This window comes from Mesoplodon mirus, assembly GCF_964341445.2.
Source record: "Mesoplodon mirus genome assembly, chromosome: 18".
Classification (NCBI taxonomy): domain Eukaryota; kingdom Metazoa; phylum Chordata; class Mammalia; order Artiodactyla; family Ziphiidae; genus Mesoplodon; species Mesoplodon mirus.
The window spans coordinates 24,684,952-24,711,154 of NC_138994.1; the positions used below are offsets into that span (position 1 = coordinate 24,684,952).

At 52.8% G+C, this 26,203-nt stretch overlaps 1 protein-coding gene across 1 annotated transcript in view; it reads left to right on the forward strand.

The window, feature by feature from the left end:
- PRKCA (protein kinase C alpha) overlaps positions 1 to 26,203 on the forward strand; it is a 381,054-nt gene that overhangs the window by 343,095 nt on the left and 11,756 nt on the right. Inside the window, exons 14-16 of the mRNA XM_082604759.1 lie at positions 14,161 to 14,241; positions 19,527 to 19,634; positions 20,505 to 20,645. Coding sequence (XP_082460885.1) covers positions 14,161 to 14,241; positions 19,527 to 19,634; positions 20,505 to 20,645 — 330 coding nt within the window. The remainder of the gene's footprint in view (positions 1 to 14,160; positions 14,242 to 19,526; positions 19,635 to 20,504; positions 20,646 to 26,203) is intronic.

The following is a 26,203-nucleotide window of genomic DNA, read 5'->3' on the forward strand; positions in this document are numbered from 1 at the left end:
TTGACTTTCAATAAAAAATAATCTGCGCTCCTTTGGGAGCTCTGTCAGGAATAACTTTAGGTTGTTTCGCCTTTTGCTAGCATTTTCTTCATAAGGGTCCAGGAATTTGGCATATTTCACCCAAGGAATCATTGCAGGGTAGAGAAAAGACCATCTAGGTTCCAAGTTTCTGAATTTGCTCAGAGGTGAAAATAATCCTGTCCTCTGTGTAAATCTTTCTGTCAGGCAAAGGCAAAATAATTATCTTAGGTGGCATTTTCCTAAATAGGCAAATAAATTAAATATTTATGGCTGTTCATTAAAAGCCTTGAAATGGATTGATACTGTAGCATCTCCTTAGCCGGTAAAGATGAGCCAAGGCAGAAAATGTCACTAACATGCAGGTTTGGCGCTGAGATGGACGCTGGGAAAGGGGCACCAATCAGGAACTAATCCCTGAAGCCGACGTGAAGGGGACTCTTTGCTTTGACATAGAAAGGATGCTTCGAGGTCAGCGAGAGAGCCCTTGAGGCTTTACCTGGGTTTCATCCCCCATCTGAAAGTCGGCTATTCCGAGCAAGCGAGATGCAGTCACAAGGCAGGTATCTGCCGCGGCCGAGCAGCAGCCTGGACGCTAGCATCGCCCAGCCTTTCCTGGGAGAGCGAGGCAGCGGTAGGGGTGAAGCTTTTGGAAAGTGCACCACGTGGAACCCTCGCTCTCGGCCTGATCGTGCCGGGGTGTGTAGCCCACACGCAGAGGGCGTCACCCACAGTGTGGGCAGTGCCTGTTCCAGACCGGGCCCTCGGAACGCAGCTTCCGTTTGGTCACGCCTGATACACGAGCAGAGGTTGTGCCACTTGGTAGGAGACAAAGGTGGGATTTGCAGCCGAGACCTTCCGACCCCAAAGCCCGTGTGTCCTGTGCACGTATCACAGCCCCTCCAGGGAGATGAGAAGACTCCCCGAGAGAAAGAGCAGTGAGAAACGAGCGCTGAGGTGTTATAGACCACTTCTTCTTTAACGTCCGAGGGGTCTGAGTCCTGACCAGACCTTTCCGTCTCTGGGGCAGCGAGTCAGGATCGTGGTCCAGCTGCACATCCCGGGCAGACCTCTCAGAAGCCGGGGTAAGCCAGCAGCTCTAAGCCCCTCCCCCTCAGGTGCTCACCGAGGGTCCACCAAGCACCCCCTGCCAGGAGCGTCAGGGGCTGGAAGCAGTTAGGAGCGGGCCACTGCAGCCCAGGGGAGCTTGGAGATACGGGCGAGACCGTGTCCCCAGGTGACGACAGACGGTCCTGCAGCACGGGACAGCCCCAGGGGGAGAAGCCTGCGGGTCCCCCCGCCACCAGCTGCCCACAGGCAGACGCTCACACTTGCCGTCTGTGTTGGGCTGGATGCGTTCAGAGAGCTGGAAGCCCGTCCCCGGGGTCCTGGCCTCTCCTTTCAGCCCTGCGAGAAGGCCCGCATGGGATTGCCCCTGACGACAGCCAGAAGTCTGCATTTTTATGTAAAATATGCCTGATTCTTCCCTCCTTCCCTCTACCTGGACCCTCCTTTCCTGGGGGTCAGCCTGCTCCCTCCTTCTCCTCCTTGAAGCCTTGGCGCAAATGTCACCTCCGGGAGGTCACCTTTCCTGGCCACCCTGGTTCAGGGGGCAGACCTCCAGCCGCGTCCCTGGTCCCCTTCTGCGGTGCACGTCACCCTCGGATAGACCACGTCGCGTGCTCACGTGTTTACTTCTTTCTTTGTCTCCCGCTGAGCTCCAGGCAGCAGGACCCTTGGCTTTTGTTCATGGGTGGGCCGCTACCCCGGGGTCAGGAGGGATGGGGGGGAGGGGCAGGCGTAGCGAGCTGCGTGTCTGGCCGTGGCTGTGGCGGGGCAGATGGGCCGGGGCACAGGGCCGCGGCTCCGGCACTGAGGGGTCGGGAGCTCTGGGGCTGGAACCCAAGGCTGATGGCAGGTGACAGAGCATGCGGGGGCAGGGGTGTGGCCCCGCGCCCCCCCTCACCCACCACCTGGGGTCCCCAAGGGTCCAAGGTGGACGGGAAGTCAGCTCAGGACCCGAGGGACCAGAATACCGACCTCCCCAGAGCTTCTCCTGGCCTCTGGGGAAAGGGTTGTAGAGAGGGGCAGAGAATAAAAGAGGATCTAAAATCTAAAAGTCAAATGAGAAAAGACCTCATTTGGTGCACACAGCCGGGCAGCCAGGCAGTAAATTAGCCCCTGCCAAGCTGGGAAGAAATGGGGAAACGAGATAGAAAGAAGCCAGTGAGTGCCAGCAGCGGCCCCTCTGAGATCGGCGCCTCTGAGCCGCTGACCCTAACCCAACCCAGGCGGGCAGCCGCGGAGAAAGTCCTTGATTAAAGAAAGAGAACGATAAACCAGAAGACGCTTTCTTTCTGTCAAAGGCCAGCTTCCCTCTGCGTCAGCTCACGGTCCAATGACTCCAGCGTCACAGAGAAGATGAAGCAGCCGCTTTCCCCCCAAGAAACGTTTAAAGAGCCCAGGCCAGGCATTTTGGGGGGGAGTTCTTCCTTAAATTATATAACTCTTCTCAGATCTTTTCGAGGAATGATGTTGGTTATATTACCTCATATATTTGATTGTCTGCCTGCGGCTCTTTAACTGTCTCATAATTTTCGTGGCCTCAGAGTTTACTGAGTTCAGCCTGTTCTCTGGAGCATTTGACCCCTTCTGTGATGTTGTGGTCCACGAGGCAACCCCCGTCTGTTCCTCCCCTCCCAGCACCCCCTCCACAGATGACCAGCTCCTGGTGACTTAGCTGCCCCTTGATGGGTGCCCGCTGCTTGTGAGACCCAGGGGAGGGCACCTCATCGACGTGAGTCTGTTTAATCCTTCAGTTGGATCTGCAAAGTCGGTGTTATTGGCCCTGTTTTCCAGATGATGAACCCAAGGGGCAGAGATTCGTTCATTTTTCCCATGCCCCAGATCCAAGGCAGGCCGGGCTCTGAACCCGGGGCTGATCAGCTTCTCCCTGCAGCAGCTGTGGTCCCGGGAGGAGGGCTGCCCAGGGACTGACCACCTCCCTCCGGGGGTGCAAGTGAGCCTCCCTCCATCCGGGCCCCGTCTTTGTTTTCCAAGCACCAAGGACGCCCTGATAAGTCTTTACTCCAAGAATTCCATGGCTGCATGAGTTGGCCCTTCAGCTGGGGATTTGTTTAAATCTTGTAAAAATGGGTCAGAGATCACTGAAATCCTTTTCACCTTGCCGCGGGGAGGAGGGGGTGGGTGTCTGCATGGAGATGACCAACCTGGTCTCGTTGCCCGGTGTGGACCACGCACTTGCCCCTGTGACTTCGTTTCATTCTAACAGCAGTCCTTGGGTGAGTGGCGTTATCCCTGTTCTCCAGACAAGGAAGAGGAGTCGTGGGGAAGAGAGGAGCCCTGTGCACGGCTCGTAGGTGGCAGGCGGCTGGGCCGCGGCCCTGGGCTGCCTGCCCCAGCGTGCAGGCCTGTGGCCCTCATGCTTCAGTGTCCCCTTCCACACGCATCTGTGAAGACCCACCAGACTGAAATTCTGGAAGATCTTTTATTCCAGCAGATTAAGGTCTTACAGGAGCAAAATGTGTTCCTGACTCCTAGTTCGTTCCTTCACTGCACAAGTGAAGGAACCCACAGTGAATGTCTTGAAGGGCTCCCTGCTCAGCAGAGGAGGCCTGAGACAAGGGGGCTCCAAAGGGGGCACGGAGCAGTGAATCCGGCCCCGCTCTCCCCAGCCTGCCACCGCAGCCTAGACCAGTGACCAGGGCCACAGTGGCCGAGCTTGAGAACCGCTCGGAGAGAGACTAGAGGCTGATGGTGGCGCACTCGATTCCGGATTAATTCAGCTCGACTCTACCTTAGCCCCACGCAGACGTGATGTTTCCGAGAAGGAAAGCCTTCCTGTTTGATTTCAGGTGGCCTTTTCTTTATCGTTGTGTAGTCAGCTCTGGCTATAGTTCTGCTCTTTTAAGAACTTGGGATGAGGTCTGTGAAATGGGGATACGACTTTGAGGCTGAAGTCTTGCCGGTAAGAAGCCTGGCCTGCCTCCAGGGGAGGGCTGACAGTTGTTTCAACTTGCTGCTGCTGTGTAACCACCCAAGACTTAACAGCTTAAAACCACAGCCACGTTATCGCTGGGATTCTGCCTGGCATGTGCCGGCCGCCGTGGCCCTACTGGGCCCTGGAGGGTGGTCCACGGGGGCCCCGAGCTGCTGGCTCTTGGCCGAGACCCACGGGTCCTCCTCTCCGTGTTCTGTCCTCTGTGAGATTTCTCCTCATTCAGTAGTTTATCCAGAGCATCTCGCCACGGTGACTCCCAAGAGGGTACAACCCTGAGGCCCCCCAAAAAGTGGAGGCCCCTTAAGCTTCACCTAGAACTTGATTACTGTGTCATTCCCACCACCTTCTCCAGGTCGGAGCAAGTCCACAGCCAGCCCGGCGTCTAGGGGAGGTGATGTAAGTACTAAATCCTGGTGAGAGGCCTGGTGCTATCACGCTGCAGGGGCCATACAGGATGGGAGTGAGGGGCACTGTGGCCGTCTTTGGGGACAGTCCCCTGCACAGCTGGCTTTGAGCTCTGTGTGGGCCAGCAGAGAATCCTCAGCACAGCACCCCACAGGGGCAGGTCTCAAAAGCGCCGAGGACCCCGGCAAGAGAGGCCCCTGCCCTGGGTTACAGAGCCGGGATCAGCAAGCTTTTTCTGCTGAGGGCTAGAGAGCAAGTGTTTTAGCCTTTGCCTTCATCTAAATTTTAGATTTCTCCAGTTTGAGCAGCTGTTCCTGCCAAAAGGCTCGAAAGACTGATAGTCTTTGTTACATTTTTTCTTTCGCATTCAGGAAACTTAAAACCATGCTTAGCTCCCAGGCTGTACCCGGCAGGGTCGGGCTGGATTTGGGCTGCAGGCTGAAGTTTGTGCCCCCAACGTTACAGGGCTCTCGTCGGGTCTCCCCAGCCTGAGCTCTCCTCACAGGCTTGGGGTCTGTAGGGTCAAAGGGATGTGCCCACCTGGGGTCTGAGAAGTCCCTCCCAGGGCCTGCGCAGCCTCTCCCCCCGTGCCATCACCCCGCGGGGTGCCGCCCTGCTGGCGCAGACACGCCTGCGTCCGACGGGCAGGTGGGACACAGCTGGGACGTGCGGGAGGCTCGTCATGGCCATGGTGGAGGGGGGCGGCAAGAGCAGTCAAGGGGGCCACGTCTCCACGTCCGAAGGGCCATCTCAGGGACCCCTGAATTCTCCAGTCGAACCTGGCCTTCCGGGTTGTTGGGAAGAATTACAGGTGGAATCCTGTTCCCCCAAAATTGGTGTGTTGAAGGTGATGCCAGTGTGACTGTCTATAGGGGCAGGGCTTTCCAGGAGGTGATCACAGCCAGATGAGGTCATTAGGGTGGGACCCCCTCGGAGAGCACTGAGGTTCTCATAAGAGACACCAGGAGGGCAGCTCACGGAGGACAGGCCGCTGAGAGCACAGTGAGGGGGCTGCTGCCCTGCCGGCACCTTGACCTTGCGCTTCGACTCTCCAGAACCGTGAGCAGTAGACGTCTGTTGTTGAAGCCGTGCCGTTACAGCAGCCCGAGCAGAGCGCTGGGGGAAGTCCGTGTGCAGGGTGGTAGGAGAGAACAGCTAGTTCATACTGCGAGCTCAGTTTGTAGCGTATGTATTTAGGCAGAGGGTCTGTGGCCTCTGTTCCTCTGGCCCCAGCGCCCCAGGCCCGTATGGAGTCCTGGGTCTCGGCCACAGGTGAATGACACTGTAAACCAGGATGCGTTTTACCTAGTCACAATCAGCATCATCATCTCTCACCAAGCAGAACAGGAAAGGGGGGTGGGTAAAGGTCCCAGGGGTCAGGGCAGTTCCTCAGATGTCCTCACCCCACTCCCGTCCTGCTCACATCGAGCGGGCACCGTGACAGAGGGTCGAGTCCTGGCTCTGCCCGCCCCCCACCCCCTGCGGTGTCACTGCCTGCAAGCTGGCCGGGCCTCGGCCACGCCCGTGGGAGACGGGCACCGTGCCCAGTGCAGTGTGGCTTAGGTGGGGTTAAAACTTGGCCCCTGTTACCGTGGGTATCATATTCTTAGTGTATCTCGCTCTTAAGGAGGTTCTTGAAAATATCCGGTTGGCAGAAGAGAATCCAAAGAGGTGTTTAGTTTGTTGTTGTTGTTTTGATGTAACAAGAAATTATGGAAGTTAGTTCGGCCTTGGGCTGAAGAGGTTGGGTGACCCAGGTCAACTGGGATGGTGTTTTCCCAGCCCTGGTCGCTTCATGGTCACCTTCCTGACTTATTCCTTGACAAGCAAATGTTACCGAGGAGCTAGAGGGAGATTAGCCCAAGTAAGAGGTTAGAGCTTTTGCACAAAGCCTTGAAATGGGAATGCTTTCTCCCCGTGTAACGCCATGCTGTTGATCCCTCATCTGAGGACCACAGACATCTCGCTAGCACACGTCCCAGTGTCAGACAAACACCAGGTGCGGGGGGCATCTTTCGGCCTGATCAGAAGTCAGGCAGGCGATTCAGAAGTTTACTCGTGGCTCTTTCAGAATTATTAGCACAGCCACCGTAGAAGAGAGTTCGGCAGTGTCTTACGAAGCTAAATGTGGTCTTTACCAAACGATCCCAACAATCACGCTCCTGAGTATTTACCCAAATGAATTGAGAGCTTATGTCCACACAGAAACCTGCACAAGTGTTTATAGCAGCGTTAGTCATAATTGCCAAATCTTGGAAGCCACCAAGATGTCCTTCAGTAGGTGAGTGAACAAATAAACTGCGATACGTCTAGACAATGGAATATTATTCAACACTCGAAAGAAATGAGCTCTCAAGCCATGGAGGAAACCTCGGCATGCATGACTAAGTGAAAGAAGCCCGTCTGAAAACACTGCACGCTGTAAGAGCCCAACTGTTGACATTCTGGAAGAGGCAAAACTAGGAAGACAATAAAACAGATCGGTGATTGCTGGGGCTGGGGGAGGATCGTGGGCAGAGCGTTTTGAGGGCAGTGAAGCTATTATGTACAATAACAGTACAGTGGTGGGCACATGTCATGATGCATTTTCAAAAACCCATAGAATGTACAGCACCAGGAGTGAACCCTGATGTAAACCCTGGGCTTTGGGTGATAACGATGTATCCATGCAGGTTCAGCGATTGTAACTAAGATACAGTCTCGTGTGTTGAACTTGGCAGGGGGTGGGGTCTACGGGAACTCGCAGATTCCTCTCAATTTTGCTCTGAACCTAAAACTTCTCTTTAAAGCAGTTTATGAATACAAAAAAAAGAAGAAGAAGAAGAAGAAGAAGAAGAAGAAATGCAGCCTGGGTGGCCTTTCCCTTCCAAACAAAGGTCCAGGATAGAACTGGGAACAGGGACTGTAATCACCCGGCTTTGAAAGCTCTGCTTTTGCCATCCCCTCCTCCCTCGCTCTCTTTTTCCTCCCTTGCTTCCTTCCTTTTCCTCTTCTGTGTTACTTGCTATTTAAAGCCAGGGTCAGTAGTTGCAGACCCTCTTTGTGTCACGTGATCCCCTTCAGGTCCTCGGGGAGCAGCATGTACACTGTCCTGCTCTTTGCCTTCCATCCCCTCCCCGGGTGTCAAAGAGGCAGAGGGGTGGTTACTGTGACTGGACCTTAAAGCACTCGTGTTGCCTTTAAACCCACATTTGTTTATTTATTTATTTATGGCTGTGTTGGGTCTTCGTGTCTGTGCAAGGGCTTTCTCTAGTTGTGGCAAGCGGGGGCTACCCTTCATCGCGGTGCGCGGGCCTCTCACTATCGCGGCCTCTCTTGTTGTGGAGCACAGACTCCGGACGCGCAGGCTCAGTAGTTGTGGCTCACGGGCCTAGTTGCTCCATGGCATGTGGGATCTTCCCAGACCAGGGCTCAAACCCGTGTCCCCTGCATTAGCAGGCAGATTCTCAACCACTGCGCCACCAGGGAAGCCCCCTTGTGTTGCCTTTAGAGACGTCGTTTTCTGTTCGCCCCAGTCCTGGCCACCGTGTTCATCTAAACGGGAAATATGTAGTGCAGACTCCAAACTTCCCATTCTCATCTTGTGCCAGAATTCCTTTATACTTATATTATGCATTTTGTCCAGAGCTTTCAAATATTGCAGATATTTCTCATGTGATGTACTAAGATCCTCGATGTGTAAGGTATCACGTTTTAGTGTATTTATCCATTTTCGTGTCATAATCCCTGAGACTCACAGGGTGCCCGGCCCCAAGAGACGCACGATTAGCCCAAACAGTGGCAGTGAGGGAAGGGGCGGGGAGGGTGTGTTAATACCACAGAGAAGAGAATCCAGAAGTTTTGCTGCTCTGGTTAAAATTAAATAGTTGCATGAAAGGGGGATTTTTTAATCTGGTTTATTCACTTCTGTGCCCCGTGCCTGGAACAGCGTCCGGCACGTAGGCAGATGATATTTGCTGAAAGAATGAACAGAAGGTTCATCGTTGACAGAATTCCCAGGTGCTAACAATCATTTCAGAGTATTTAATACATGTTATTCATCCAGCCTGTCATCCAAAATGTTTCCTTCATCCTCCTGTGAGCCTGGGTTAGCTCACTGCCTTGAGTCCCGTTCACCCACCTGCTGTGCCTGGGGCCTTCCTGCTCCTGCCGTGAGACCCTGTGGAGTTACGCGTATTCAACTCACCTGCAGTAAACACGCGTTTCTCTACATACCACGTGCTTGCCAGTATGTGGGGTGCTGGGGTTCCAGTATCTCAGATGAGGAAACGGAAGCTCAGAGAGGCTAAGCGCCTTGCCCAAGGTCACACAGCTCCCGCGTGGCCAAGCTGGGCTCCGGCAGTCAGGTTCGGAGCTTTCTTGCTGCACTCTGCTTCCTGCAGTGCTCTGGGCTGGGAGGCACTGCCCCAAAGTGGTTTGACTGGGAGCATCTTGGCTGAGAGTTGGGGATGCCTCTTCCATACCCCGCCCCCGATATGCTTCCTGTTCACCACGCTCTGGTCCAAGCCTGGCGCTGCAGGAGGTGGACACAGCTGGGAGACCTTGCCGCCCACTCAGCGACCTTCCAGCAAGCCTCTCGGCTTCCTTCTCAGAACCCTGAGGATGCTTTTCCAAACCGTCTCGAAGGCCCATGCGACCTTAGCAATCCAGCAGTCTGACGAGCACTTTGCATTTTGCACTCCAGAGGTCGGTGGTGTCCGCAGAGCAGGCTTGCACCAGATCCGCTGGCTTCTCCAGCCTGACCTTAGGGAGGGTCTGCCGTGCGGGGTGCTCGGGAGGGTGGCTCAGCCCCTTGGGGGAGAGCCTGGGGTGGAGTGGGGGCAGATAAGCAGCCTCAGTGTAACTAACGTGGCAGAGGCTTCGGGATCTGCGTGGCCCTGGGCTGTGGGCCCCAGAGCAGGGAGTTGGGGAGACGCTGAGTGAGCTCAGGGCCCTGCAGCTGTCAGAAGAGAACACCCAGAAAACACCCAGGCACGTCATCTTTCTTCCCAAATGGTACTATTTCAACAAGTCAGCATTTCCACCAGCTCCATGAAGAAGGCCTCCAGTGTCCCATGTTCTAGCCCGGGGGATTTATGTTTTTCGAAACAACCATAAGTTTCCCATTAAAATATTTTTATCGTTGATAAAAGGAAGAAATAATAGGGTTTGTTTCCCTGAGACAGTCAGAGGACTTGAGCGTGTTTTATGAGTAAAGGCCAAACGTTCTTTTGTGCTGCAGCCTGGCAAGGGCGGTCGACAGTCGGGCCGTTTACTCTAGCGTGGGCACTGGGGCTCGGCCAGGACACACGGTGGGACAGTGAGGACCAGAGTCCAGGAAAGCGCAGCCAAGGGCAGGAGCGCGAGTCCCCGGAACCCTTGAAGACAAGCCTTCGGGGCCACCTGCTGATTCAAGAGGGCATCTTAGCTATTTAGACCCTGTTAAGCATTTGAACCCTTTTTTGGCAAGAGTCACCCTAACTGGGCCAGTTCCCGCCCTAGTGTCTAGGGAGCCACACTGACTCAAGAGCGGATGAACCTTCAGTTTAGAAAAATGGTCCAGATCGTGGAGGCCAAGGCCAGACGTCCAGGGCTCAAATGCCAGCTTTGCCACCTCTGGCTGTGGAGCCTTGGGCAGGCTGCTTAACCTCCCTGTACTTCATTTCCTCATCTCTGAAATCGGACGCTCCTACCACCAGGGTCTTGTGAGGGCTCCAGGAGCTAACAGAGAAAGACCCTGGCACCTGGTGAAAGTCCGGATGGTGACATGGGCTCCAGTCATTGGTGCTGTAGTCAGTAGCATCTGAAGCCTCACCACCCTGTACCCCCAGTTCTCCAAAAAAGCTTCTGAAGCCCCGTCCACTTCAGGAGGCCCTGGAGCGACGTCCTTCCAGCTGCTGTGGGCCTTTGACCTCGTAAGAGGCAAGAAGCTGCCCCCCACCCTCTGCCCAGGTCCTGTACCCAGGCTGGAAGGAGGCCACTCACACCCCGCTGTACAAGACAGGCAGCCGCTTGTAGCATCCTGACAGCCCCCAGGCACCTGACTCAGGGAATTATAACCATGATGATCGTAGTAACAAGTAGCAGTGAACCTGGATGACAGTGGCCCCGGGGTTCTGTCTCTGGCTTCCCCGTGCCGCAGGGAAGGCCGCCAGCCCCAGCCCCGCCTGCCGAGCCTGCCTCTCCTTTTGTGAGTTTCTCTGCAGTGGGAACCATGTCACCGGGGCAGCCCCTCGCCAGGGGCCTGCAGGGGGACAGGCATTGCCTGGGCTTGGCTGCCAGCTTCCAAGTGGCAGAGATACCTGCTCCTGTGTCCGTCGGGGACAGACCCAAGACAGCCTCCCGTCCGTTCTGTGGTCCCTGAGCTGCATCCTCAGCCCAAAGCTGGCCCCCTAGGCCAACAGGAGCTGGGGAACTGGAGCGGGTAGTAGGAGCCAGTAGAACTCAGTCTAGACCAGACCTGAACAGTAGAAGTAAAATGCAAGCCCCAACTACATTTAAGCAGCCACGTTTTCTTAAAAACTTAAAAAAGAAATAGATGAAATTAATTTTAATATCTGCTTTAACCCGGTATATCCAAAATGAAAAATTAGCCATGAGATATTCTGCATCTTGGTTACTAAGTCCTCAGAATTGGATGTGTATTTTACACCCAAAGCATTTCAGGCTCGTTTGCACGGGCCGCGTGTCAGAGGCTCGTAGCGGCGCGTGGCTCAGTGGCTCCCACATGGGACAGTGCAGGCCTACACGGCTCACAGGGGATAGCGTCACCAGCACCCTAAATCCTGTGCTTCTAAGTGTTCAGATCCTCCGTGGGGCTCTCTTCAACACTGCTTCCCCTTTGCAGTGAGGTTTGGGGGTAATTTGGAGGTATTTGTTACTAGCAGCTGCGTTGAGGGGAAGTACACTTCGTGCTGAACATGCGTTGGCAGCGGTGGGGTTGCCCCCATCTCTTGTAGCTTAGATCTTTGAACCGTCTCATTTCATCCAAGGCGTGAGCCAGGGGTGACAGACTGTGAACGACTTCAGGAGAAAGTGCTCCAGCTAAATCCTAACCCCCATCCTATTATTAACAATTAAAGGCGAAACCTTGTAAGCTCAGTGCAGGGTGAGCTGGCCGGCTCCAGGGGCTGACCAATGCCATCGCCCAGAAAACAAGCCATTGGCGCTCAGCCTCCTGCTGTCCTAAGCCTTGGAGGAAGCATCAGGTCTTATCAGCACAAGTCAGAAGAGCTTAATGGACCCTGAGAAGCAAGTTGGACCAAAGCTGACAAAGAGTCAAAACAAACGAACAAACCAAAACTTCCCCTGGTCCTGGCTTTCAGGGTTTGTGAATCATTCTGACCAGAATCGGGGTTTCCACACCCTTGACTTCTGACAGTTCTCCAAGTGGGTGACATCTTCCAGCACCCGAGCAGAGGGGTCTGGCTGGTGAGACCGCTCAAGTATGTGTAGAAACAGAGTCCGGAATAAAGCGTGGTCTCCCTCATCCAGCCCCCACTGTTCTTCAGCCTCGTAATTCGCACAGCAGTGCGAGGCCTCATCTCAGCCTGTGTTCAAAACAAGCGGAAACTAAAATAGGTGAACCACAGAGTTTTACTGTAGAGCACAGAGACCTATATTCAATATCCTGTAATAAGCTATAACGGAAAAGAATTTTTTAAAAAGAATATAGATACATACATGTATATATGTATAACCAAATCACTTTGCTGTACACCTGAAACTAACACAATACTGTAAATCAACTATACTCCAATATAAAAAATTTAAAAAACACCCCACTAAAACACTGATTAATGAGAACAGATTGCAGGGCCTGGTTTTAATATAGTTACAAGGACAAATTTTACTCAAGTGCTTTTGAAATATAGTTATGACAACTGAAGTGATGATTTCAAATCTCATTAAACTAATTCTCAAAGCCCTTTGATTCATATTTTATTAGTCCCAGTGCGAGTGATTCCATGTATTTGAAAGCCATAAACTGTAGTTTTAAAATATGCATGTCAATTTTCAGAGCACCACTTATTACCTGATTGGCTTTGGGCAAGTTCCATAAGCTTCTTGCATCTCAGTTCTGTCCCCTAAAAAATGAGAAGAATAATTTCTGCCTCATTGGGTTACACACAGTGTGTGCAGAGTTATCTGATACATAGTAGGTGCTTGGTGGGTGTGTCTTTCGTCTCCCAAATAGGATTTCTGTTGTTCTTCTACTTGTTCAAGTCAGGCTTTGATGCAGTCATTTCCCGTCTGGGGACTGGTGTGGCCGCCACCATTTCATGTCATTAGGGAATAAATTAGAGGCTCATTTTGGTAGGGTTTTTTGTGCTTTTTATGTTTTCAGAAAAGAACAAATGTAGTCTTCAAAAGAAATTAAGGCCTCTTTGTAGGTTCCTTTGGTTATCATTTTCTTGTCAAGGAAACGAGCTATAAAGCTGCCAGATTCAAACGTGTGCCCCCTTGTCCCTGCCCACACCGGGGTATGTCAGAGGGGTGTGCATTGCTCGCGCCACGGGGAGAAATACTAGGAACATGTTAAAGGAATGGGGGTGAACAGACGCACAGGAGGTTAGCTGATGTCCTGGCACGTTTAATGAGACATAGGGGCCATTTGGAAGATACCTGGAGCACCCTGAAGTCCAGTTTTTCTGCAGAATGGCAGGGGGTTTTGCTCCTGTTAGTTACGTCCTGGCCTCGAATCCCGGGGCAGATCCACGGGTCTGGAAAGTGTGTGCCTTTGGCACACAGCCTACCTGGGACGCAGCCGCCCTGTTGTGATAAGTCACGCCTCTCTTAGAAATCTGAGTCAGTATTACCCCCTTCCACGGGGCGGGGCGGTGGGGGGGGAGGTGTAGGGCCACCGTAGCACGTCTGAGAGTCTCAAAGGGGCAAGGTCCCTGGGCCCATCCCCAGCTGCAGACAGCTCGTTTCATCGATTCCTCCCCCCGCCCTGGTTTTACTGACGTATCTAAACCAAATCTAAGATATCATGTCATTTCACCCCTAAATACTTCATCTCTCATGCACGTCACCCCTGCATACACTCCCCTCTCACTGAAAAGGACACTTTGTAACTAATCCTCGGACCGTTTATCCCACACGATGATATTAGCAACAATTCCCACAACGTCATCTGATTCAAGACCGTACTTTAATTTTCCCAATTTCTTTCTACGTTTGGGTGGTTTGAATCAAGATTCAGACAAGGTCCAAATCTTACACTTGATTACTGCATTTTTTGTCTCTTTCAAAAACATTTCAAAACGTCAGTCCTTCAGCAGATGCCCTTGGGCCTGTTGTGCAGCCCAAGGAAACTAGCATGTTTCCTTTAGTCGTTTCTCCTCCTCATCATCATCCTTCAGCAAAATTCTGTAACATAGTTTGATCTTCTTATTTATCAGACCTTTGCTCTGAATGGCCTCGGGCTTTTTCCACAGATGAAATCCACCTCAGTGCCCAAATCCTTTTCATCCAAGAAGATAAGTAAATCTACCTCCAGCAGTGCTGTGGCATCTCCCGGTGGATTCAGAAGAGGAATTCCAAAATCATGGGGCGAGAGAGAGTTCTCTGTGTGTCTGATTTGAAGGGTCCCCTCAAAACCCAGCGACAGATGTTACCATCACCTCCTTTGCATGAACAGAGTGTGTAAATGCCTACACGCTTGACTTCCCTGTTCCAACATAGGCTTTCTGATTGGCCACTAAATGTAGTCGATGTGTTTTGTTTTCACACAGATAATCGCTTATCAGCCGTATGGGAAATCCGTGGACTGGTGGGCCTACGGCGTCCTGTTATATGAAATGCTGGCCGGGCAGGTAATGTTTCCCTGTGTTTTCATGCTTGTGTGTCGCCACATAACATGAAGGCTTCAGCTCTGTAGGGACCACGATAGCAGGACCTGGCCGTGTGGAATGGCTGATGCTGGTCTGACTCCCCTCATCCTGGTGAAAGAGGGAGAAATTGTACAGAAATTATCTTCTAGTCCTAAAAACCCAAATTGAAAGCTACACCCTGGAGTGTAGACAATACAGCTTTTGCATCACCCGCAAAAGTTCCCTGCACGTTGAGGACAATGGTGGCCTTTTGTTTTCGGTGTCTCAGCTCTGGGGTGGGATTGGGCTTCACTGCACGTTTCTCTGCAGAAATCACCCCGGCCACTCCTGTGTGTAGAGCCGGTATTATTGTAAAGGAAGAAGTTAGTTAAACTGGAAGGGGTGTTTTAATACCCTCTCCCGTCTGCCCTTATCTCTCCTTGGGTAATTCATTGTAATTTTCACAAAAGCCCAGCGAGGCTGAACTTCCAGTTAAGAAGAGGCAGATTAGGTTTCCCTTGGCCGTGTGACATGTGTCAGGTAAGCAAGGGCATCGCTGCCTAATGTGGCACTTTCTAAGGTGGTGGCCTTAGGATCTGTATTACTAGGGTAAGTCACACTCGCTGCTGTTGACAAATAGCTCTCACCCCCACATCTCAGTGGATTAAGAATGACTGCGGTACATTTCACACATTTCAGATCTCTGCCATTGTACCTACTAATGATTCTGTCGTGGGCAGCTTTTATTAACTCTCAGCCCTCAAGTGTGCCAGGGAGTGTGCCCCTCCCTAGCCAAGAGCCTTTGTAAGAGAGAATGGAAAGAATCACCCCCATCGAGTAGCAGAGCTGCCCCCAAAGAAATCTTTGAATCTTTGTTCCTGGGGAAAAGTCACCCTTTCTGACATGTTACATCCATTGACTCATTTATTATTCATTCAGTGCGTACTTACTGAATGTGCCTGGGGATGGCTGTGAGCAACACAGACAGAGACCCTTCCCTTCAGTAAGGTTACAGTCCAGAGAAAGACAGTAGACAGGCAGATAAGGAAATGATGTGCGGGCCCCTCCTCGGCATCCTTGGGAACTGGTTCCAGGACTCCCACGGGTAAACCAGAGTCCTTCGAGACTCAAGTCCCTTGTATAAATAGTGTGGTAATTGCATATAACCCAAGCACATCCTCCCATACACTTTACATCATCTTGCTAGTACTCAATATACCTAACACAATATAAATGCTATGTACCTCGTTGTAATTGCAATATAAATGTTATTTAAGTATTTGTTGGTATGTGGCAAATTCAAGTTTTGCTTTTTATTTATTTATTTTATATTTATTTGGGGCCACACCGCATGGCTTGTGGGATCTTAGTTCCCCCACCAGGGATCAATCCTGGGCCCTTGGCAGTGAAAGCGTGGAGTCCTAACTAACCACTGGACCACCAGGGAGTTCCCAAGTTTTGCTTTTTAAAACGTTTTGGACTTTTATTTCATTTTTGATCTGCAGTTGGTGGACTGTAATAGTGATAAGCTAAGAAGAAAAGTAACAAAGCAGAAGAACATAGAGTGCTGGGGGAAGGTTGAAATTTTAGCTCAGATCGCCAGGGAGGGCCTCACATAGAAGATAAAGTTAAGACCAGAAGGAAGTGAGAGGATGTCCACGTGCACATCCGGGGGAGAAGAGCATTCCAGACAGAGGGAACAGCCAGTGCAAAGGCCCTGGGGTGGGAGCGTGCAGCTTTGCACTTAAGGAACGGAGAGGAAGCCGCCCATGTGGCTGGAGTGGAGTGAGCTAGAGATGGAGAGGAAGAGGGAGCACCAGGCCCCAGGCCGTGGAGACCATCGCGAGACCATTGGCTTTCCCTCTGGGCTGGGAGACCCCCGTGGTCTCTCCTTTCTCTCTTTCATTGTGTCTTACATCATATAGACACTAAAGTTGTCTTTTAGGTATTAAAAGATGAGGTTCCACCTATATTTGGTCTTTATTTCTCAATGATGTTGAGACTTGGTATTTAAAAAGTGGTTTATGTATTATTTATTTAGGTTTCTTCCCCCAAGGAACCATTCTTCTTAAGGCTATATGCTTCCGTGTGCAAACACAGAAAAGCCAGTTCTGTAGAACCATTGTCAGCGAGACAGCCGCTGGCAGAACACAGATCGCCTGCACCTTAAGTTAATTTCCCCTCCTTGGCATTTTAACAGTAAAATTTGCCTGAATTGTTTGCCCCCGTGGGAGCTATCTGTTCATAAAGGCACAGAAAGCTGAGTTCCCCACAAGACCCCACTCAAACGTTCTGACTCCGGAGTCCAGGAAACAAGCCCTGCTTTCATTCAGAGTCACATTTGCATAGGCCCACAAAGGCGGTTGGTGGGTGGAAATGGTCCGGATCCCTTTCCAGGTCCGGCGCACGTCACAGGACGGAAGAGGCGCTGACTATTGGCCAGGGGAGACCAGGATTCCTGAACTCGGGCCTGCAGCGAGCCCCTCCCCACCGTCCTCCCTCCCCAGGACTCTGGGGACTTCCTTCCCCGGGAGAGATTGGGAAACAGCACTCTCCTGCAGGGACGTCCCCTTTGGGGTGCACGTTGAATTCCTGCCTCATTTGCAGACTGTCCCTGAGGCCTTGGACTTGAAGATTCCCACACCCACTGGCTCCAAAACATTGGGCACATTTTCGTTGTTTCCCCGCCAGCTTCTCAGTGTCACCGAGCCTGCCTGAGGTGACCCCTTACAGCGGTCATCATCTCTGCTGGAAATGGTGACACTCCTTACATACGGCATTTGAAAGGCATCCCACATTCGGATGCAGCGTCGGGTCCAGCTGCGGGTCCTCTGACTCTCCGCCGTGCCTGCCACGAACACGGGGTTTTCATTTCAGAACGCCCTTCTTAAGCCTTGCTGCCTCCTCAGTGCAAATTTAAACACGTTCCTGGGCCGTGACTCAGCCCAGAAAGGATAGTGAAGGCTCTGCTCAGATCAACCCCGCCAAGCTACAGGGAATGGATGTCGTTATTGAAAAGAGAGATTAATCATCAACTTGTTGGTGGGGTTGAGGTCTAAATGTATCCTCTTTAATCACAGAGGGCTGAAGATGAGCAGGGAAGAGAAGATAGTTTATTGCAATTTTCTTCTCATTTGCTTTATTTATTGTCAGCAGGCAGGGGGACAGTTGAGTGTAAAACAGCCTGAGTCTTTCTGCAGTTCCTGGATTGCTTGACAAATATGATCACTTTCGAGCATAAATAGTATTTACCCGGCCCTCTAATGAGCATCTTGCTGCTCAGAGCGTCCCGGGCATTCATCGTAGAGCGCCCAACCCTCTCCTCTTTATGTGCCTTCCCGCCAGGGTCACTTATGCTTGGTCTTCATTCCTGGTGACTCGGTAATGAGTCCTTTATCCCAGAACTTCAGCCAGAATTGTCCCTGGGTACTCCCCCCCTACCCCGCATCAGTGATCTGTACGTGACCACGGCAGGGCCCCTGTGACCACTGACTAGTAAGTGATTCTGGAATCATTCTGGGAAGCGTGAACCACCACCCCTCACTTGCCTATTTAAAATCCACAAATTACACATCACCAAGGAGAGCACTCCCCGTTCAGAAATTTTTTACACCAAGCCAGGTCTTTAGTTAACAGGTAGCTTAGCTTGAAACAGTGAGTCCAGATCTGTAGAAATCTAAAAATGTCACAAGGATGGGGGAAAGAGGGAAGGGAAGCCATCCAAAATGGTCCTGTACTCGAGGACTTCATCGCACATCACCCCTGGGTCCCCAGGCTCAGTCACTGGGGAGGAAGGTGCATGTGACTCTAACGCTCCACCGTTGACCTGCCTTCAACACCAGGGCCTGAGAGCAAGCAGTGACCTGTGAGAGTGCTCCAGGGGTGACCGGGAGAGATTGAATGGGAACATCAGAATGTTCTCATCATCCCACACCTGGGAGTTATTCTTAGGATGTCAGGGAGGAAACAGTGATGTGCACAGAGATGTTGATAGAAGCATCAGTTATTAGAAGACAACGCTGGAAGCAGGTATATATGTGCCCTGGACACACGAGTCCGTCTCTGAGGATGTGTCACCTCAGCGGCGTTAGCCTGACTGGGAGCACCGGTAGCTACAGAGAAAACGTGGTGGGGCAACAGTCAGTGAAAAACAAGGAACTCCACATTACACGTCATAATTTGAAAATAACTGCCTGTTTTGCAGGCGTCCCAGAACAACAGGTGCTCAGGAGAAGTAGGTTGATGATGTCAGGCAGAGAAGTGGTGGTATGGGCAGGGGGACCGGCCTCCGTGGTGGCCCTTGGCCAGTACCAGCGTCAGCACCCCGCGCCCTTCATTGGGCACTTACTGGGCACAAGACAAAATCTCAGACACTTTAGACTCACCAGGGAGCCCTGTTTTACAAATTGGAAAACTGCGAACGAAAGAGGTGGCTCACTTGCCCATGGACACCCAGCTAGGAGGCGACAGGGCCCGCGTTCTGGTCCAGAGCCACCTGGCTTTAAAGCCATGAACTGCCCCCGTGCTGCCGTGCCCCTCACTGTCCCGGTGGGGATTGTAAACGCAGCAGAAGGGGACAGAGAGGTGCCCAGGGGACGCTAAGCCCCCGTCACCGCCACCGTGCCGGCGGCAGGCCCCCGACAGAGCAGAGGGCCCTGGCGTGGACTCCTGGGCCTGGGGAGAGCCCTCTGTGCCCGTGTTCTGCATCCCTTCACCCCAGGTTCAGAACCCAAAGGCATCCGCCTTCTCCACCCTCAGGCACCTTCTGAACGCAAGGCTATCTGTAACCTCACTTGATCGCAGTGAGATTGTTTAACACATAATTACAAGATTAATGGGTTAATTGTCATTTATTTGCAAATCCTTAAAAACATTACTCAAAAACATCTTCCCTGAAGATTGTTTGGGGTTGCCCAGAGCAAGGCAAGGGACAGAGGAGAAAATGAAAAACACATCCGACCGCCAACCTAATTAAAGACAGCCCGTTGGGCTTCCCTGGTGGCACAGTGGTTGAGAATCCACCTGCCGATGCAGGGGACACGGGTTCGTGCCCCGGTCTGGGAAGATCCCACATGCCGCGGAGCGGCTAGGCCCGTGAGCCACGGCCGCTGAGCCTGCGTGTCCGGAGCCTGTGCCCGCGAGGTAATCGAGCTAAGCCTGCAGCCTGCCGCGTGCATGTGGGAGAAGCCCACTCTGTTTCCCGGTGCTGGGTTGGGTGTGCAGGCGCCATGGTGAGGTGCGGAATCACTCAGCCTAGGCGCCCCCCATCCCCCTCTCTTCCGGAGCAGCCTCCGTTTGACGGCGAGGATGAGGACGAGCTGTTTCAGTCCATCATGGAGCACAACGTCTCGTACCCGAAGTCCTTGTCCAGGGAGGCCGTTTCCATCTGCAAAGGGGTAGGTAGACTTGGGTTCCTTTGGTGACCGTGGACAAGAGGGTCCATTGGAGACATGCCATCCAGACGCTTCTAAGAGACACGGTGGGGGGACCACATGCCCACGCCACTGGGTTTGCAGTTAATTTGTCACCCTTCTTGTGACAGCATTGGTTTTTCTGAACCGTGTGAGTCTTTGAGAGCATCTTGTTCCGGGCAGTAAATAGGCATGTGCTGCTTGTTATATAGCATCCTGTGTGATACTGGCCTGTGATACTTCTGGCACACACAGTTTTTAGTGATTGCGTGCCTTTTTATGTATGTGTTCTTAATGCGCATACAGAATGGCAGCTCCTGAAACAGTATATAAAGACGGCTATTTAAATTCTTCTTGTGTTTGCCTGTGGGTCCAGATTGCTTCCCCGTTTCCTTATCACAAAAATCACTGTAGAAAGGCCCACACGTGTCCCCGTTGTGTGAGTCGGCATCACTCAGAGCATCCTGAGACGTGGTCCAGGCATCCCTGCCATCAGGGCTGGGGGCAGAGCAGGGAGAGGGCAGGCTCTGGACCTGGCATCCCCTTTTCCCCTGGTTTTTGAGGGGGTCTTCCTGTTTCTCTTCCTTTTTTTTCAGCTTTATTGAGGTGTAATTGACAAATAAAATGGTAATATATTTAAAGCACACACTGTGATGGTTTGATGTATGTGTACAGTGTGAAAGGACTCCCGCAGTTGGGTTAATACATCCGTCACCTCACATCACCTTTTTTTTTTTCGGTGAGACCGCTTCTGTCCTGCAGTCAGCGGACTCAGTTGTACGATCCGGGACTGTCAGCTACAGTCACCAGGTTACCATGCTCCACGTGAGAGCTTTCTGTCCTCCCACTTTCTAGCTGATGACCAAACACCCCGGCAAGCGGCTGGGCTGCGGGCCCGAGGGAGAGCGGGACGTGCGGGAACACACCTTCTTCCGGAGGATCGACTGGGAGAAGCTGGAGAACAGGGAGGTCCAGCCGCCCTTCAAGCCCAAAGTGGTGAGTCAGGGCTGCGGCCGTTTCCTGAGCCCTGTTTCCCCGGATCCCGGGGGCTTTGTCAGCAGAGAGGAGGCTGCTGACCGCCGGCCTCTGCAGGCCCCGGCCTGGCCCTCGCATGCGAGGTCTGAGCTGACCCTGAGTGTCAGGGGAGCCTGTGGCACCCGTGCCCCACAGAAGGCAGGCAGCAGAGTCCCCCGGACGACGCGAGGACCGGGGCAGGTCGGCTTTGGGGCCCGGGCCTCACGCGCCCCACATGGCTGTCGTCCTTGCGCTGAGTCCTCGGCAGGACCCCCGTCCTCTGCAGCTCTCCTGGCTTGGCCTCGCCTGACGGGAGCCCTGCAGCGTAACCAGGTCTCAGGTGGCCCCCCAGCGGCCCGGGCACGGTTCCCACGCCGGCCAGCCCTGCCGCGAGGGCTGTGTGCCCGCTGTCATCGCTGGCACTGCTGCCTTTGTTCAGACGCATCCTGTCTGACTCCCTGGAGACTCCCATTTGTTTGGGTTGTTGTTGTTTTTTTTTTTTTTTGCATTTATTTGGCAAACACTACGCCCCAGGCCCTCCCTGCTCTCAGTGCTTTACAAATTCGTTCATTTAGCCCTCACCGTGACCCTGTGAGGTGGCTACAGTTGTCCCCAGTTTACAGTTAAGAACCCTGCGGCACAGAGAGGCTGAGTCACTTGCTGGAGGACACACAGCCGGTGGGTGGCGGAACCAGGGTGCAGACTTCGGTGTTGTGGCCCGGGACCCTTTCCCCATCGCACAGCACATCTTCACGTTTACGCCTCTGGAGATAAACCGAGAGTCTGTAAGATGTCTGCCCCCTCGCTCACCCCACCTGCGGCCCTGCCGTGCCTCCCAGGAAGTCCCGCTTTGCCCCGCACCCCGTTTCTGAGGGCCGGGTGGATCCATGCCTTCCGGCTCCGCCCCATCTCGGCCAGGATCGGGTGGGCTCCCGAGAGCACCGGGTAGCAGCTTTGTACCACAGTCGGCTTCAGAAGCATCCCCAGTGGTAACGCAGCCCAAATCTGTCTCGTCTGACAGGTGCCCCGTGAGCTGGCCAAGAGTACCCTCCCGGGGCGCTAGGGTACCGGCTGGGCAGCTCAGGACTTTATTCTTAGAGCAGCAACTTCCTCATCCAATATGCTTATGTGGCCTCTCCTCCAAGAATAAAACTGCCGGTGGCGAGCCCACGGATTTTATTTTTCCGAGATACTTTTAGCACGAACTGAAGAAAACCTAAAATTAATCGGGTCAGTTGACTTCCTCCTGAGTTGGCATTTTAAGGAGGGCCCTTATGTCTCCGCTGCGCCGTCTTCTCTGCAGCGAGTTCTGGGCACTGAGTCAGGAGGCTCTCCTAGGAGAGGATGCCGGCCCTCGAGGTTACAAAACCTGGTTTTAAGAGGGAGGAAGATGATGACAGTGATAAATGGCGCTGCCGGCGGTCTCAGAGGAATATTGTTAGGGACTTTCTTTCTTCCCTTTCATATCTCTTTAGCCTTCTTAAGTTAAGTATGAAAGTTACACAGTAGCAGCCTACACACAGCTTAGTTTCTGTACAGGAACAACGTAGAGACGCACGCTGACCCTGCTCTGCCTGTCGGGCAAAACGCAGCTACTTGTCAGTCACGTTTCAGAAGGAGGCTCCACGCACGAAGTCAACCATGATATATCCATCTTCCTTTCCTGTTTATTCCCACCTCACTGGCAGAAGAAGTTGCGTCTTCACATAGCTTCCCACCTATGGCTACAGTGGCCCTGAACTCAGATCGGGGGAAGCCAGAGGGTCCTTGGCTCTGACAGCCAAGAATGCACTGTTCCCCGTGGGCCACAGAACTCACTGGACACGTGGTCACAGCCCGTGGCAGGCAGTTGAGCCGGGAGCCGGGTCTGGGGCGGGGAGTGTATTTATTTATTCCTGGAACGCTGCTGCGTTGACCAGATGGTCATTGTTCAACCGAGTGCTGGTTAAATTTTAAAAAAAGAATAAACTGCCTCTGGCTGTGAAGAAACAGCCCTGAACTCACAAACAGACGTGGAAATCATGGACCAAGGCCCTAAAACGGACGGATTCGTGCGAAGGGCCCGTCTGGTGAGAGCTCATCTGCTCGCGGTGAGACGGCCCAGGCAGAAACCCACGTTGTGCTGAGGAGTCTGGACACAGAAAAGGAAGAAGCTGGGAGAAAATGCAGAAGGACGGGATGGGAGAGGCGGGAAGCGGAAACCATGGTGGGTGCGAGCGGCCACAGGAACAAGCAGCAGACTTTTTGTCCCAAAGCAGAAGAGCGTCAAAGGCATGGGGACAGGTTGGAGGGTTCTGGCCCCTGGAGAGATCATCCCTACCGCAAGCCCCCTGCACGGCCGCAGAGTGAGGCCCTTAGCTCGGGAAGGGGCATCTCAGCGGTCTCCCGGGACACTGCGCTGGGGCGGGAAGACCACGTGCCAGGAGCAACAGTGGCCGTTTCCACCTGCAGGAAGCGGCGTGAGGCACGCTGCCGTCGAGGCTGCCAGAAACGCGGGGCTTGACACGGCGGCAGCAGAGGAGACCCGACGGCCTCTGAGTCACCCCGCGAGGGGGCTTCCTGGCTTTCTCGGGGGGGAAAGTGTGGCTCCCTCACCCAGAGCCAATTACAAAGTCAAAAGAGTTCCTAGATAAAACACAGAGCTGCGTACTCTCTGACGGGCAGTGTTGTTACTTAGAGAGGGATGCAGTGGTACCAGCCCGGCTTTCGCTGCTGAGAAAACCATCAGGCAGGTACTTCTGCCAGAGGATCTTCCTTAACGTGTGCGGGGAACCCGATTCTGAGAGCGGCTCTTCTCTGAGCAGTGTTTATAGCCCTGGCTGGCTGACGTGTCTGTCTTGGCGAAGTCTGCTTGATGCGTTTGTAGCAAGTGCTGGAGAATCAGTTTCCCTGAGACTTACCGTATTAAGGACTGTTGGCCCCTGGCTCCCGTGAAATCAAGGCCTCGGTTATTGTAAATACCAGCAGCAGGTGCCCGCAGTTGTTGGGAGATCAGGCTTGCCTTGTAAGCTTGGGAGTCTCATGTTTGTTTTAGTTGTTACTTTCGTTTTGGACCCTCCAATGAAAGCTTGTTGCAGAGTCACTGACTTCCCTCAGAGAGCTGAGCTACTGTACCAGTGGGCAGCCAGCGCTTCCCTGGAGGGTCAGGGCTCCCACGGTGCCCTGGCTTTGCTTACCTTCCTGTCTCCCTGAAGCTGCACCAAAGTGCCTGGAAAATGTGGGGTTCCACCGTCCCAGTGCACAGCGCGATGCACTGGGTCCACGAAGAGACTGCAGCAGAACGTTCCATCCACGGCACCGTTAAGGGTGGGTCTGCAGTGCAGCGGCGGCCTGGGTTCTGTTCAAGGCCACACGTGAAGGGGGGCGGGGAGGGGGTGACAGTGTCAGGTGGGTGGGACCGTGGCCTTCCCCCCGAGGGGGGCGAGTCTGGAGGCTCAGGGGTGCACCAGCTCCAAGAGGGAGTCGGGAGCCTGCCCTGCGGCCCCCCACAGTGGGAGAATCCGTGTCCCGTGTGCGATTGTGAAGGTGAAGGTGATTTGCTAGAAAGCGGGCCCATCCTCGCGTGCGGTTTCTTTGGAAAAACCGAAGCCAAAGCAAAACCAGACAGCTGTGCTGTGCTGTGATGCTCTCCTGGAGGGTGTTAGCAGCTACGCGGCTTCCCTTCCTCCCTGTGGAAGAAAAGCACAAAGCAAGCTGGTTTCAGTTTTCTCTTTACTTGCCTCTCTGTAAAGAGGAGGTACCACGGAAGGACGATGCCCAGCATCCTGAGCACTCCCTGAAGAAGGAAAGCTCTTTCTGTTTGCTTTTCCTGAAACCATAAAAGGCCTGCATCTTAGTCCCTGCAGGCTGCCCTCAGAGGCACACGCGAGCCCGAGATCCTGAGCCAGTGTCACTTTGAATTTTGTAGGCGTTTATCCTGATTTATTATTCATGTGAATAAAATGCCCAAGAACAGCCTTCACATCTCCATTCAGCCTACCCACGAGAAATAACAGTCTACACAAGTATCGGAAGCAGAGAGGTAGTTGGTGCTTCTCTTTTTGAATTCTATCCATGGGCACCAACGAGCAGAAAATTTAGTTCACAGGCTGGCCAGAAGCGCCCCCTGTACTGAAGTGGTGATTAGAAATTAATCTACAAAGCGAACACTGAGAAATATATCCAGGATTGATGGGTGAGCAGCACACTGGTAGGCTTTCTTGGGAAATTGCTGTCGTTATTTTATCAAAAAGAGACAGAAAAAGGAAGAGAAGGACTTTCCTCGGGTCTGCGGTGAGATGCACAGTCAGGTTCATTTTTCTGATGGCCTCAAAGTCCTTTTTCTCACAGGGTCATTAGTTTGTTTAGATGGTTTGATGATGGTTTGATGATCAAAGTTAACGCAGTATTCTTCTTAATATTTTTTATTTATTTTGAAATAATTATTAATTTCAGACTTGCGGAAGAGTTGCAAAGGCGGTATAAAGAATTGCTGCACCCCTCCACCCACATTCCCTCACTGCTAATATTTCAGCACGTTCCCTGTGTCATTCTCCCTCTGCACCTCTGTGAGGGCGTGTAGGCGAGGACACACGCGGACATATTTTCTTTTCTGAACCGTTTGAAAGTAAGTTGCAGACGTACACCTAAATAATGCCTCTTTACACCTAAATAATTCCATGTGTATTTCCTAGAACTAAGGACATCCCATGGCACTGTATTCTTTTGATAATTGCTCTGAGAAGTTATTTGTACAGGGTAGCAGCTCTCCAGGTAACAGGAGAAGACGACCCCGGGGTGGACAGCAGCCTCGGGCCACATCTAATCAGTTCTTCCAGGTGGCAGGTGGGGTTCATCCTCTTGACCTTTCCGTGGAACCAGCAGCAGTGATGCTAATTAAAATCAAGATTCTCAAGGCTCAGGGAGCTTCTCTGACAACATACGGACACTAACAGCCTTGGGAGACTAGAATCTGCCATATCGTCATGTGCTGAGATGGGATTTAAGCCTTGGAACCCGGCTAAGACAGCACCTTCTCCTTGGTTAATTAGAGGCAGGATGTCTTCCTGTTCCTTGGTAATTATGCTCCCAGATGCTTTGCTGCTTGAAAGAGAAATGGGAAGAAATGAGACTTTTAGATAATTATCAATATGAATAAGTAGCGCTCTCACGAGGCTCAGGGAGCTGCCGGTGGGGAGTTACAGGGGACGCAGACCCTGCGGGCCTCAGGCCGAGGGAATGGACCGGAGTGAAGGCCCCGTGATGCTGGGCATGACAACAGCCACTCTTAGAAAAGCGGCCTTGAACGCCCTGAAGCTGGCCGTGTGTGTAAAGAAAGACCAGGTGGCATCGTGTTTCACTCCAGAGGACGCAGACCACAGCAGGCCCGAACCTGTGCCCTCAACCACAGGGGGCTCTCACCTGCAGGAACCTAACCGTTTAGCGTGTCTGTCTTCAAAGCCGCCTCCAGGCCAGAAGGGGCCTTTCCTGAGAGGCGCTCTGAGGCGGCAGGTGAGGGGAGCCCTGTTTAATTTTGTCTGAGAAAAATAGGGCCTGTCTCC